Source organism: Salvelinus namaycush, chromosome 30, assembly GCF_016432855.1.
Source record: "Salvelinus namaycush isolate Seneca chromosome 30, SaNama_1.0, whole genome shotgun sequence".
Taxonomy (NCBI): Eukaryota; Metazoa; Chordata; class Actinopteri; order Salmoniformes; family Salmonidae; genus Salvelinus; species Salvelinus namaycush.
Window position 1 is genome coordinate 31,195,145 of NC_052336.1, and position 14,212 is coordinate 31,209,356.

Here is a 14,212-nt window from a genome sequence, read left to right on the forward strand (position 1 = left end):
GTCCAAATACCTCCTTTTTGTTCGTGTTTAGTTCACAAATCCAAATTCACACGGCGCAGGCACTTAGTTCAGACGACAGTTCCATTACAGTTCCTATAAACATGTCAAACGATGTATAGAATCAATCTTTAGGATGTTTTTATCATAAATCTTCAATAATATTCCAACCGGACAATGCCTTTGTAAAGGTAAAGGAACGCAGCTAACTCTTATGGGCGCGCGCCTGACTGAGCTCATGGCCTTCTGCCAGACCCCTTAGTCAAACAGCTCTTATTCTCTCCCCCTTAAGGTTCTAAAGACTCTTGACATCTAGTGGAAGCCTTAGGAAGTGTAATCGGACCAAACTTTACACTGTATATTGGATAGGCAAAAACCTACAAACCTCAGATTTCCCACTTCTTGGTTGGATTTTTCTCAGGTTTTTGCCTGCCATATGATTTATGTTATACTCACAGACATCATTCAAACAGTTTTAGAAACTCCAAATATACTAATAATATGCATATCTTAGCTTCTGGGACTGAGTAGTAGGCAGTTTACTCTGGGCACCTTATTCATCCAAGCTACTCAATACTGCCCCCCAGCCATAAGAAGTGTTTTAACAGGTCAACATTCACAAGGCCGCAGGGCCAGACGGATTACCAGGACGACCACTCAGAGCATGCGCTGACCAACTGGCAAGTGTCTTCACTGATATTTTCAACCTGTCCCTGACCAAGTCTGTAATACCAACATGTTTCAAGCAGACCACCCTGTCACCAAGGTAACCTGCCTAAATGACTACCGACCCGTAGCACTCACGTCTGTAGCCATGAAGTGCTTTGAAAGGCTGGTTATGGCTCACATTAACAGCATCCTCCGAGAAACCCTAGACCCACTCCAATTTGCATACCCCCCCAACAGATCCACAGATGACGCAGTCTCTATTGCACTCCACATTGCCCTTTCCCACTTGCACAACTAACTTGAAACATTGAAACAATTAACATTCCATAATGCTTAGAGTCATATAAAAAAAATGCTGGGCAGGCCATTATTTAGTCTAACATGGCTATGCCCCCATAGGATGACAATGCCCCATCCACATGGCACGAGGGGTCACTGAATGGTTTGATGAGTATGAAATTGATGTTGGTGAACCAAATGCCATGGCCGTCTCTGTCACCAGATCTCAACCCAATTGAACACCTATGGGAGATTTTGGAGCAGCGCCTGAGACAGTGATTTAAAATAAACCACCTAATTATGACATTTCTCGTGGAAGAATGGTGTCGCATCCCTCCAATAGAGTTCCAGAGACTTGTAGAATCTATGCCAAGGTGCATTGAAGCTGTTCTGGCACCCTATTAATACACTTTATGTTGGTGTTTTCTTTATTTTGGCAGTTACCTGTGTATCTATCCACAGCTACACGGTTCACTCATATGGTCTCCAGTTTTATGAATTCCCTCAACTTGTGGTTTCATTTTCTGTGTGTGTTTTCGAGTTCACACACACGCATGCGTTTGTGTGTTTTGTATATAACCCTGTCATTTTCTAGGTATTCTCAGTGCAAGTGGCCTGTGCTGTTTAAAGCATGTTTAACAAATGCAGCCTCTCATGTGGCATGACTGCTCTGCCAACTCTAGACACAAGGCTCTAATTTAGTCCAACATAAACCCACACTTAGAAAACCATTCATATAGACCTGCATATACAACCCTGCTCATGGAAACCCATACACACTCATGTAGATTTAGCATATATTCAATTGTTGATCAGCATGCACCAACCCGAATGAACAGTATTAGTTAGCAGTATTAGACCAAGTCTAAGAGGAGTAGTGTCTGTGTGTGTCGTGTGCGCATGTGTGAGTGTGTGCGTGAGCATAAGCGTGCGTGTGTGTGTGTGTGTCTGTATGATGCTACAGATCATTTCTTGTCTGATCTAGATTGTTGGTGGTAAGAAAGGAACAGTGGTTTCAGGCTTTCTGTCTTTGTCATTAGGTCCTTAGTTTTAGCCTGGTCCCTTGTTCTATGTGTCTTAAAGGGACAGGGACTGGCGACACTAAGGAGGGACCACACGCCTCAGGGGAGAGATTAGAAAGAGAAGGAGCAAAAAGGGGAGAAAAATTATGACTGAGCTGGAATTTTTTGGTCTTTGTCGTGTTAGAAGCTTTTGAGAAGAGAGAGCGGGAGAGCAAGGCCAAGAATGAAGGAAAAGAAAACAGAACAGGAGGGTAAGCAAATGAAGGGAAGAGAGAGAGAGAAAAAAAGAAGGAAATGAAAAGAGGCCATTAATTTAGTGCTGTGCTGTGGGAGGTTTCTGAAGGTTAGTGTGTGTTTGGTGCCAGGCACTCCTGGGTTGACTGATGCCTTTGTGAAGAGGCCAGGAACCAACCAACCACATACACAGTCTTTAACTGAGTTGAAAGAGAGCGAGAAATGGGAGGCTTTTTTCACTCCCCGTAATGGACCTGATTTGCTGAGATTCAAATTGGGGTATTTATTTTTTGCTTAATATTGTTTAGTGCAGCCTACAACACACTCTCTCGAAGGATCTCAGTGAAAAACATCTCACACACACACTTCACCCCTTACTCATTGAAGCCGTCAGCCTCTTTCAAAGGGGCTAAATGCATCTGAGTCATCATCGCAGCCTCACTCTTCATGTCCATACGCAAGCATGCGCGCACACACACACACACACACGCACAAAACTGATAGGTACACACTCACTTGCATACAGTGATCCCACTGAACACCTTAACATAATGTAAGCCAGTGAAATTAAGGCCAGATATATTTATAGTACTACTTTAACTGTGGTTCAGCCCCAGCTGAAAACATATCCATCTCGCGCACACACACACACACACACACACACACACACACACACACACACACACACACACACATCCCCCTCTGGTATGCGTAATATCATTATTCGGTGTGTGTTCAGGATAGCCAATCTTGGCTACCAGGCTTATAACATACAGCTCATTGGGTTTATGACAGTCAGACTACATAAGTGGATGAGGCTTTTTCTGTATTTTTATTTAACCTTTATTTAACGAGGCAAGTCAGTTAAGAACAAATTGTTATTTACAATGACGGTCTACCAAAAGGCAAAATGCCTCCTGTGGGGATGGGGGCCTGGGATATTTTTTAAAATAAATAAATATATTGTCACGCCCTGACCTTAGTTCCTTTTTTTATGTCTCTATTTTGGTTTAGTCAGGGCGTGAGTTGGGGTGGGCATTCTATGTTTTGTGTTCTATGTTTTCTATTTCTGTGTGTTTGGCCAGGTGTGGTTCTCAGAGGCAGCTGTCTATCGTTGTCTCTGATTGAGAACCATACTTACGTAGCCTTTTCCCCCTTGTGTTTTGTGGGTAGTTGTTTTCTGTCTTTGTGTCTGTACCAGACAGGACTGTTTCGCTTCGTTTCATTCTCTTTGTTATTTTGTTTAGTGTTCTGTTTTAATAAATTAACATGAACACTTACCACGCTGCGCTTTGGTCCGATGATTCCTCATCTTCAGACGACGATCGTTACATATATACAGTTGAAGTGGAAAGTTTACACCTTAGCTAAATACATTTAAACTCAGTTTTTCACAATTCCTGACATTTAATCCTAGTAAAAATTCCGTCTTAGTATCACCACTTTATTTTAAGAATGTGAAATGTCAGAATAATAGTAGAGGGAATGATTTATTTCAGCTTAAATTTCACATTCCCAGTGGGTCAGAAGTTTACATACACTCAATTAGTATTTGGTAGCATTGCCTTTAAATTGTTTAACTTGGGTCAAACGTTTTGGGTTGCCTTCCACAAGCTTCCCACAATAAGTTGAGTGAATTTCGGCCCATTCCTCCTGACAGAGCTGGTGTAACTGAGTCGGGTTTGTATGCCTCCTTGCTCGCACACGCTTTTTCAGTTCTGCCCACACATTTTCTATAGGATTGAGGTCAGGGCTTTGTGATGGCCACTCCAATACCTTGACTTTGTTGTCCTTAAGCCATTTTGCCACAACTTTGGAAGTATGCTTGGGGTCATTGTCCATTTGGAAGACCCATTTGCGACCAAGCTTTAACTTCCTGACTGATTTCTTGAGATGTTGCTTCAATATATCCACATAATTTTCCTACCTCATGATGCCATCTATTTTGTGAAGTGCACCAGTCCCTCCTGTAGCAAAGCACCCCTACAACATGATGCTTCCACCCCCGTGCTTCATGGTTGGGATGGTGTTCTTCGGCTTGCAAGCCTCCCCCTTTTTCCTCCAAACATAACGATGGTCATCATGGCCAAACAGTTATTTTTTTGTTTCATCAGACCAGAGGACATTTCTCCAAAAAGTATGATCTTTGTCTCTATGTGCAGTTGCAAACCATAGTCTGGCTTTTTTATGGAGGTTTTGGAGCAGTGGCTTCTTCCTTGTTGAGCGGCCTTTCAGGTTATGTCGATATAGGACTCGTTTTACTGTGGATATAGATACTTTTGTACCAGTTTCCTCCAGCATCTTCACAATGTCCTTTGCTGTTGTTCTGGGATTGATTTGCACTTTTCGCACCAAAGTACGTTCATCTCTAGGAGACAGAATGCGTCTCCTTCCTGAGCGGTATCATGGCTGCGTCGTCCCATGGTGTTTATACTTGCGTACTATTGTTTGTACAGATGAACGTGGTACCTTCAGGCATTTGGAAAATGCCCCCAAGGATGAACCAGACTTGTGGAGGTCTACAATTTTCTTTCTGATTTCTTTTGATTTTCCCATGATGTCAAGCAAAGAGGCACTGAGTTTGACGGTAGGTCTTCAAATACATCCACAGGTCCACCTCCAATTGACTCAAATGATGTCAATTAGCCTATCAGAAGCTCCTAAAGCTATGACGTAATTTTCTGACATTTTTCCAAGCTGTTTAAAGGAACAGTCATCTTAGTGTATGTAAACTTCTGACCCACTGGAATTGTGATACAGTGAATTATAAGTGAAATAATCTGTAAACAATTGTTGGAAAAATGACTTGTGTCATGCACAAAGTAGATGTCCTAACCAACTTGCCAAAACTATAGTTTGTTAACAAGAAATGTATGGAGTACAAACTAAGTGTATGTAAACTTCCGACTTCAACTGTAAATAGAAGAGAAAACACACATCACAACAAGAGAGACAACACGACGTAAAGAGAGACCTAAGACAACAACATAGCAAGGCTGCAACGTATGACAACACAGCATGGTAGCAACACAACATGGTAGCAGCACTAAACATGGTACAAACATTATTGGGCACAGACAACAGCACAAAGGGCAAGAAGGTAGAGACAACAATACATCAAGCAAAGCAGCCACAACTGTCAGTAAGAGTGTCCATGATTGAGTCTTTGAATGAAGAGATTGAGATAAAACTATCCAGTTTGAGTATTTGTTGCAGCTTGTTCCAGTTGCTAGCTGCAGCAAACTGAAAAGAGGAGAGACCCAGGGATGTGTGTGCTTTGGGGACATTTAACAAAATGTGTCTGTCAGAACGGGTGTTGTATGTGGAAGATGAGGGCTGCATTAGATATCTCAGATAGGGGGGAGCGAGGCCTAGGAAGATTTTATAAATAAGCATCACTTGCGACGGGTATACAGAGATGACCAGTTTACAGAGAAGTATAGAGTGCAATGATGTGTCCTATAAGGAGCATTGATAGCAAATCTGATGGCTGAATGGTAAAGAACATCTAGCCGCTCGAGAGCACCCTTACCTGCCGATCTGGCATGGGTAGGATGGTCATCTGAAGCAGTGTTAGTTTGGCAGCTGGGGTGAAAGAAGAGTGATTACGATAAAAGAAACCAAGTATAGATTTAACTTTAGCCTGCAGCTTTGATATGTGGTGAGAGAAGGACAGTGCACGGTCTAGACATACTCCCAAGTACTTTTATAAAGTGACTACCTCAAGCTCTAACCCTCAAAGATACTAATAACACCTGTGGGAGGAGGGGCATTCTTCTTACCAAACCACATGACCTTTGTTTTAGAGGTGTTCAGAAAAAGGTTAAGGGTAGAGAAAGCTTGTTGGACACTAAGAAAATGTTTTTGTAGAGCACAAAATCTGGGGAGGGGCCAGCTGAGTATAAGACTGTATCATCAGCAAATAAATGGATGAGAGAGCTTCCTACTGCCTGAGCTATGTTATTTTTGTAAATTGAGAAGAGCGTGGGGCCTAGGATTGAGTCTTGGGGTTCTCCCTTGGAGACAGGCAGTGGCTGAGACAGCAGATTTTCTGACTTTATACACTGTGCTTTTTGAGAGAGGTATTTAGCAAACCAGGCCAAAGACCCGCAGACACACTAATACTCCTTAGCCGGCCCACAAGAATGGAATGGTCCACCGTATCAAAAGCTTTGGCCAAGTCAATAAAAATAGCAGCACAATATTGCTTAGAATCAAGGCCAACGTTGACGTCATTGAGGACCTTTAAGGTTGCAGTGACACATCTATAACCTGAGCGGAAACCAGATTGCATACCAGAGAGAATACTATAGACATCAAGAAACCAGTCAGTTGATTATTCACAAGTTTTTCCAACAATTTTGATAAACAGGGCAAAATATAAATAGTAAAGTAATATACAGATACCCCCCACACACTCTATGGATTACCTAAATACTCATCATAAAACATTTATGAAAAATACATAACTACATTATGATGTTTTTAACACCTATATCGAATAAAATCAGAGCCGGATATATCTAAGGCCTATAACGAGAGCTTTTCAGAATGCCATCTTGAGGTCTGTCTTGCGTCATGACGAACGTTGAAAAGAGTGCACCCCCGGTTCCAAGAGCTTTTATACGGCCTCAGATCTACCTAGCAACCCCATTCCAATTCTCACTGCTTACTGACATCTAGGGGAAATCGTATGCAGTGCATGTCGACTCATAGATTACATGCAAATTAATAAACTGACCCTGGAACAGAGTGCCCGATTTCAGATTTCTCACTTCCTGACAGGAAGTTTGCTGCAACTTGAGTTCTGTTTTACTCACAGATATAATTCAAACGGTTTTAGAAACTAGAGAGTGTTTTCTATCCAATAGTAATAATAATATGCATATTGTACGAGCAAGAATTGAGTACAAGGCAGTTTAATTTGGGAACAAATTTTTACAAAGTGAAAACAGCGCCCCCATATTGACAAGAAGCTAGCTAGCTAAAACATTTACTATAACCCCAATCTAAAAGTGAACAATAATCCCTGCCGGGGCGGCAGGTAGCCTAGTGGTTAGAGCGTTGGACTAGTAACCGAAAGGTTGCAAGATCGAATCCCTGAGCTGACAAGGTGAAAATCTGCCATTCTGCCCCTGAACAAGGCAGTTAACCCGCTGTTCCTAGGCCGTCATTGAAAATAAGAATTTGTTCTTAACTGACTTGCCTAGTTAAATAAAGGTAAAACATATATTTTTTTTATCCATAGAGTAACAATACTAGCAATACAAACCGGTTGTCATAGCTAGCTAAAGTTAACCAAATAGGTTCAATGTTAGCTAGCAAGCCAGCCATCGAACTCCAGCTGGCTATCTAACAGCAAGCTTTAATTTGCAATGAAAACAACTTTCTGACAAAATTAGAAATGTATCATATCTGAAACTGTAGCTAGATTCTTACCCGTAAACATGGATGAAAGCTTCACGGCAGAATGCAACCGTTTTTTATTAAAAAAGACATCCTGTGTCGTTTGCGTTTAGTTTGCACAGCTTATTTGTCCTGTTGTTGTGTTCCACTGATTTCAAAACTCTGTCAACTTTTCCGTGAGAGAGAGTCCGGATGGCACGATACACTGACGATAGCGCCTGATAAATTCAGGGCAGCAATGTTATTGAGAGTAGTAGCAACAAATTTGCAGTCCTCTGGCTAACGTTATGTCTTTCGAAAAAACTGCAGTAGAAAGGATTATCTACGCATAACGAGCAGCTCATTTTATAGACACAAGATGCTACACCGCAGACCAATCTGAAACTCATCTCTCGGCATGACTCATTATCTCAGCCAATCATGGCTAGCGGGAAGGTTCCTGACTTTTTCTTTGGCGAAACCAACTAGGCTCGTAATTGAACAACTGTATTCGTATTTACAGTTGGCATAAACGTTTGTTATTAAGGCACATGAAAGTTCACATGTTCGAGAAGGCATTTCTGCCAAAAAACGCATTTTGATTAAAACAAAATTCAGGTTCAAACGGCTCTCCTGTGAAGTCGTGATTTGCGACATACGCCTAGTTTCCTGAATCAGGTCACATATCTCACAGCTTTGCTATGGCCTAGAGCGAAATGCCTCAAATTAACATTTTCCCCCCTGTATGGGTAGAGATGAGACACGATATATTGTTCTTGATATGGTCTGTGCTCATAGGTGCAGTAGGTAACTGATTTTTTTTATGGCTAAAGCAGGGCTGGGCATACTTTTGGCTCGAGGGCCACATCGGGATTTAGAAATTCAAATTATTTTGGGACCAATTTGTTTGTTAAAATCAATTTGCCGGCCAGAAAAAAAGCAGATAGCTAACATCTCTTAGGGCTGGTTTCTCGGACAAAGATTAAGCCTATTCCCAGACAAAAAAGTTATTTCAATGGAGATTCTCCTTTGAGTATATTTTTTAACCTAGGATTAGGCTTAATCTGTACGTGGGAAACCAGACCTCAGGCAAGGTTACTCATCACAAAAGGATAGTTCAGCAAACCACCTCTGCTATACAAGCATGTTCTCTAAGTGTATTGTTTTAGCATTTTCCTAACCTGGTTTCCTCTTCTCTCTGTCTCTTTCCAGGTGTGTTGGGCAGTGCGGAGTGTTCATGCGGGCGCAGCCACTTCACGTGTGCAGTGAGCGCTTTTGGGGAGTGTACATGTATCCCGGCCCAGTGGCAGTGTGACGGGGACAATGACTGTGGAGATCATAGTGACGAGGATGGATGCAGTGAGTTACACCTAAATATCTCCATTTGTCTCTTTCTCTCTCGCTTGACGTCCGTTACTATATCGGGTACAATATCGAAATGTGCCAGAGTAAATGAAATTTGGTGTCAGCACAGCTAGTACAAGTGGCTATACAGGCCTTATTTAAATTGTATGATTGTCATAGAATAGGCAACTCCAGTGTCAAAGTTTTAAAAGAACAAAGGAACAAGGATTTTTTTGGAGGATTTCATAAATATAAATGTGTTTTGTAAAAGCATATAAATGTTCTATAACTGAATTTTTTTATTTTGGAAGTTGTTCAAAGAAATGCAGCGCTATGTAAACTACAGCAGTATGTGAGCTATCTCCATATTGTACCTTTTATGTTTTGGTTGGTTGTATTTGTATTTGTATTTATTATGGATTCCCATTAGCTGCCAAAGCAGCAGCTACTCTTCCTGGGGTCCAGCAAAATGAAGGCAGTTTATACAATTTTAAAAACATTACAATACATTCCCAGATTTCACAACACACTGTGTGCCCTACTCCACCACTACCATATATCTACAGTACTAAAACTGTGTGTGTGTGTGTGTGTGTGTGTGTGTGTGTGTGTGTGTGTGTGTGTGTGTGTGTGTGTGTGTGTGTGTGTGTGTGTGTGTGTGTGTGTGTGTGTGTGTGCGTGCGTGCGTGCGTGCGTGCGTGCGTGCGTGCGTGCGTGCGTGCGTGCGTGCGTGCGTGCGTGCGTGCGTGCGTGCGTGCGTGCGTGCGTGCGTGCGTGCGTGCGTGCGTGCGTGCGTGCGTGCGTCTGTGCCATTGTTTGTGTTGCTTCACAGTCCCCGCTGTTCCATAAGGTGTTTTTGTATGTTTTTTAAATCAAATTTTACTTCTTGCGTCAGTGAATATACCTCTTGTGGCATGTCTTGTGGGGTATGCATGGGTGTCTGAGCTGTGTGCCAGTCGTTTAGACAGACAGCTCGGTGCATTCAACATGTCAATAACTCTCGAAAATAAAAGTAGTGATGAAGTCAATCTCTAATGCATATTATTAATATGAGCTCTCTGTGTACATCCAAGGGCCAGCCATGCTGCCCTGTTCTGAGCCAATTGCAATTTTCCTAAGTCCTAAGGGGGGCTTTACTATTCTTGGGTAGCGGAATGACTTTAGCTTCCATCCGGGCCTGAGGGCACACGCTCTCTAGTAGGTTTAAATTGAAGATGTGGCAAATAGGAGTGGCAATATTATTTGCTATTATCCTCAGTAATTTTCCATCCAGATTGTCAGACCCTGGGACATTGTTGATAGACAACAATAATTTATTCACCTCTTCCACACTGACTTCATCTGATTCAATGAATGAAGGAGCCAAGTTGGCCTTTTTCCCAAAAATGTAATTTAAGGTGCCCCAAAGCTTTTTACTATCATTCTTTATATCATTTATTTTTGTTTCATAGTGTAGTTTATTTTTATTTAGTTTAGTCACATGATTACTTAATTTGCAGTACGTTTGCCAATCAGTTGGGCCTCCCATTAATCAGACTTAATTGCCATACCTTTTGCGTCATCCCTCTCAACCATACCATTTTTCAATTCCTCATCAATCCAAGGGGATTTAACAGTTTTTACAGTAATTTTCTTAATGGGTTTATGCTTATTAGTAACTGGAATAAGTAGTTTCATAAATGCGTCAAGTGCAGCGTCTGGTTGCTCCTCATTACACACCACAGACCAGCAAATATTCTTTACATCATCAACATATGAATCACTACAAAACTTCTTGTATGAACTCTTATACACTATATTAGGCCCAGCCTTTGGAACTTTGGTTTTCCTAGATATGGCTATTATATTGTGATCACTACATCCTATGGATTTGGATACTGCTTTAAAGCAAATTTCTGCAGCATTAGTAAAGATGTGATAAATACATGTTGATAATTTCATTCCTGTGCTGTTTTTAACTACCCTGGTAGGTTGACTGACAACCTAATCCAGGTTGCAGACACTGGTTAGAGTTTGACATTTTTCCTAATTGGGCAGCTTGATGATAGCCAGTCAATATTTAAATCACCCAGAAAATATACTTCTATGTTGATATCACATACATTATCAAGCATTTCACACACATTATCCAGATACTGACTGTTTGCACTTGGTGGTCTATAGCAGCTTCCCACAAGAATGGGCTTTAGGTGAGGCAGATGAAACTGTAGCCATATTACTTCAACAGTATTTAACATTTAATCGTCTCTAAGCTTTACAGGAATGTGGTTCTGAATATAGACCGCAACACTGCCTCCGTTGGCATTTCAGTCTTTTTGGTAGATGTATTAACCATGTATTGCTACCACTGTATCATCAAAGGTATTATATGTGTGAGTTTCAGAGATAGTCAGAATATGAATGTAATCTGATACTGACTTCATGGACCTTGTTTCTTAGGCTACATAGAATTTTAATATGGGCTTTTTTTTAGCACTTTTCTGGGTTGCTTGATTGTTTTTAATGCTTTACTGGGAAGCTTATCGGAGGTAGACTTACTCATGTTCTTTACATTGGAGCTGATAGTGCAGGGTGAGCTGCATAAAGGGGTCTTCCTACTATTGCACACTGCCTCAGTGCTAACCGTGTAACTCTGGTTTATAGGCTCATGATTACTGCTTACAGTAGCTGTAGGATAAACAGATGTATTCGGTGCAATGTGTGTGCGTGTGTCCAATAGACGTTTCTTATAGTTTGATTGGGATGACTATGATGGCGCCGGAGGAGATGGCTGCCGTTTTACGTGCTCCTAACCAATTGTGCGTGTTTTTTTCACGTTATTTGTAACTTATTTTCTACATAATGTTTCTGCCACTGTCTCTTATGACTGAAAAGAGCTTCTGGATATCAGGACAGCAATTACACACCTCGTACTGATTTTTTATTTAACGAGTCGGATGCGAAGGATTTACTTCAGAACCCGCCGTTCGCATGAAGAAGAGACGGAGATATCGGGGATGTAGGTTGAGTGAGTAATCCCCATCTACCATCAGTCCTATTAGCCAACATGCAATCATTGGATAACATAATGGATGAGATCTGATCAAGACTATCCTACCTACAGGACATTAAAAACTGTAATATCTTATGTTTCACTGAGTCGTGGCTGAAAGACGACATGGATAACATACAGCTGGCTGGGTTTTCGGTCCATCGGCAAGATAGAACAGCTGCTTCCGGGTAAGACAAGGGGTGGCGGTCTGTGTTTATTTGTAAATAACAGCTGGTGCACAAAATCTAATATTCAGGATTTCTCAAGGTTTTTCTTGCCTGAGGTTGAGTATCTTATGATAAGCTGTAGACCACACGATTTACCAAGAGAGTTTTCATGTATATTTTTTGTAGCTGTCTATTTACCACCACAAGCCGATGCTGGCACGAAGACCGCACTCAATGAGCTGTAAAACAAGAAAATGCTCATCCAGAGGTGGCACTCCTAGTGACCTTGCCTTTAATGCAGGGAAACTTAAACCCATTTTACCTCATTTCTACCAGCATATTAAATGTGCCAGAGGAAAAAAAAATCTACACCACCTTTACTCCACACACAGAGACGCGTACAAAGCTTACCCTCCATTCTGATTCCTGCTTACAAGCAAAAACTAAAGCAGGAAGTACCAGGGACTCGCTCAATAAGGAAGTGTTCAGATGACGCAGATGCTAAGCTACAGGACTGTTTTGCTAGCACAGACTGGAATGTTCCGGGATTCTTCCGATGGCATTGAGGAGTACACCATATTAGTCACTGGCTTCATCAATAAGTGCATCGATGACGTCGTCCCCACAGTGACTGTATGTATATACCTCAACCTGAAGCTATGGATTACAGGCAACATCCGCACTGAGCTAAAGGATAGAGGATGCCGCTTTCAAGGAGCGGGACTCTAACCCGGACGCTTATAAGAAATCATGCTATGCCCTCTGACGAACCATCAAACAGTCAAAGCGTCAATACAGGACTAATATTGAATCGTACTACACCAGCTCCGATGCTCGTTGGTTGTGGCAGGGCTTGTAAACTATTACGGACTACAAAGGGAAGCACAGCCATGCGCTGCCCAGTGACACGAGCCTACCAGACGAGCTGATGATGCAATCTCTATTGCACTACACACTGTCCTTGCCCATCTGGACAAAAGGAACACCTATGTGAGATTGCTATTCATTTACTACAGCTCAGCATAGTCGTACTAAATTCGAGAGGACACTATATCCGTACTTTAGGGCCCATAATGTAATTCTTAAGGAAATGGGCGTGGCTTCACATTGTTTTCAGATTTGAAGAAATGGCGGAAAATTTGCAGCCGGAGTACAACGAGATCGGATACAAATTAATTGATTTAACTAATTATGACAAATGTTAAGAAAATATTGAGCAATGTAATAACGTAAAGACTTTTCAAATAAGTTACCTTACACGTTATGTTGGCTATCAATTTGTTAGCTACTCTGTCCTTACGAACCACATAGCATATCATTACAGCAGTATGTTAGCTAGCTACCTAACGTGTTAGTTGGCTACTTATACATCAACCTTGCCAGTATATTAACTATATGCTATCATACGAACTACCCAACGTTTATTGACTTGATTATTCCCGCCATTCTTAGCTTAGCTAAATGGTTTAGTCTTTGTGCGTTCTCAATGGACATTCGGGGGCTTTTGTAAATTCGCTCTGGCTATCTACTCTGATTTCAGAGCACTCTCGTCTTAGTGTACCAGAGTGCAGAATAATGAATTTACGAGCGCTCAACACCCGTTGAATATGACCGGTGTCAGTAAACATCAGCAAAAAAGTGTAATTAAATTGTATTGCTAGCAGTACAGTTACAGTCGCCAATGCTCTGGATAACATGAAAACTGCCTAACCAGCTCTGCTAGGGCAAGTAAAATGGTCAGAGTGGTCTCATTTGTGTCTGGAAGTAGCTAGCAAGCTAGCCAACGTTAGCTTGAGTGCTTTACTGCCGTTGAATGTCCAGAAGGCTCAAATAAACCCTTCTCCTCTGCCTTAGCGTCCAGTGTGTGCTCCGAGAGCGAAACGCTCAATATTTACAAATGGACAATCTGACAACGCTCTGAATTTACGAGCGCACTCTGGCACTACAGATTGAATTTAAGAACACACCCAAAGTTGTAAAATGTGTAACTAGGAATTTGTTATGCTAACTACATAGCAAGAGGTTTCATTGCAACAGCATCAACTTCCGGTAGACAGGCGAAGAGCTAGTACGCTCAACTGAAA

The 14,212-nt window shown here is 41.6% G+C and overlaps 1 protein-coding gene across 1 annotated transcript in view; it reads left to right on the forward strand.

Annotated features, from left to right (window-relative positions):
• Nucleotides 1-2,190: 2,190 nt before the first annotated feature.
• LOC120025095 (low-density lipoprotein receptor-related protein 4-like) overlaps nt 2,191-14,212 on the forward strand; it is a 99,207-nt gene continuing 87,185 nt past the window's right edge. Inside the window, exons 1-2 of the mRNA XM_038969528.1 lie at nt 2,191-2,218; nt 8,799-8,945. Of these exons, the coding sequence (XP_038825456.1) occupies nt 2,191-2,218; nt 8,799-8,945 (175 nt within the window). The remainder of the gene's footprint in view (nt 2,219-8,798; nt 8,946-14,212) is intronic.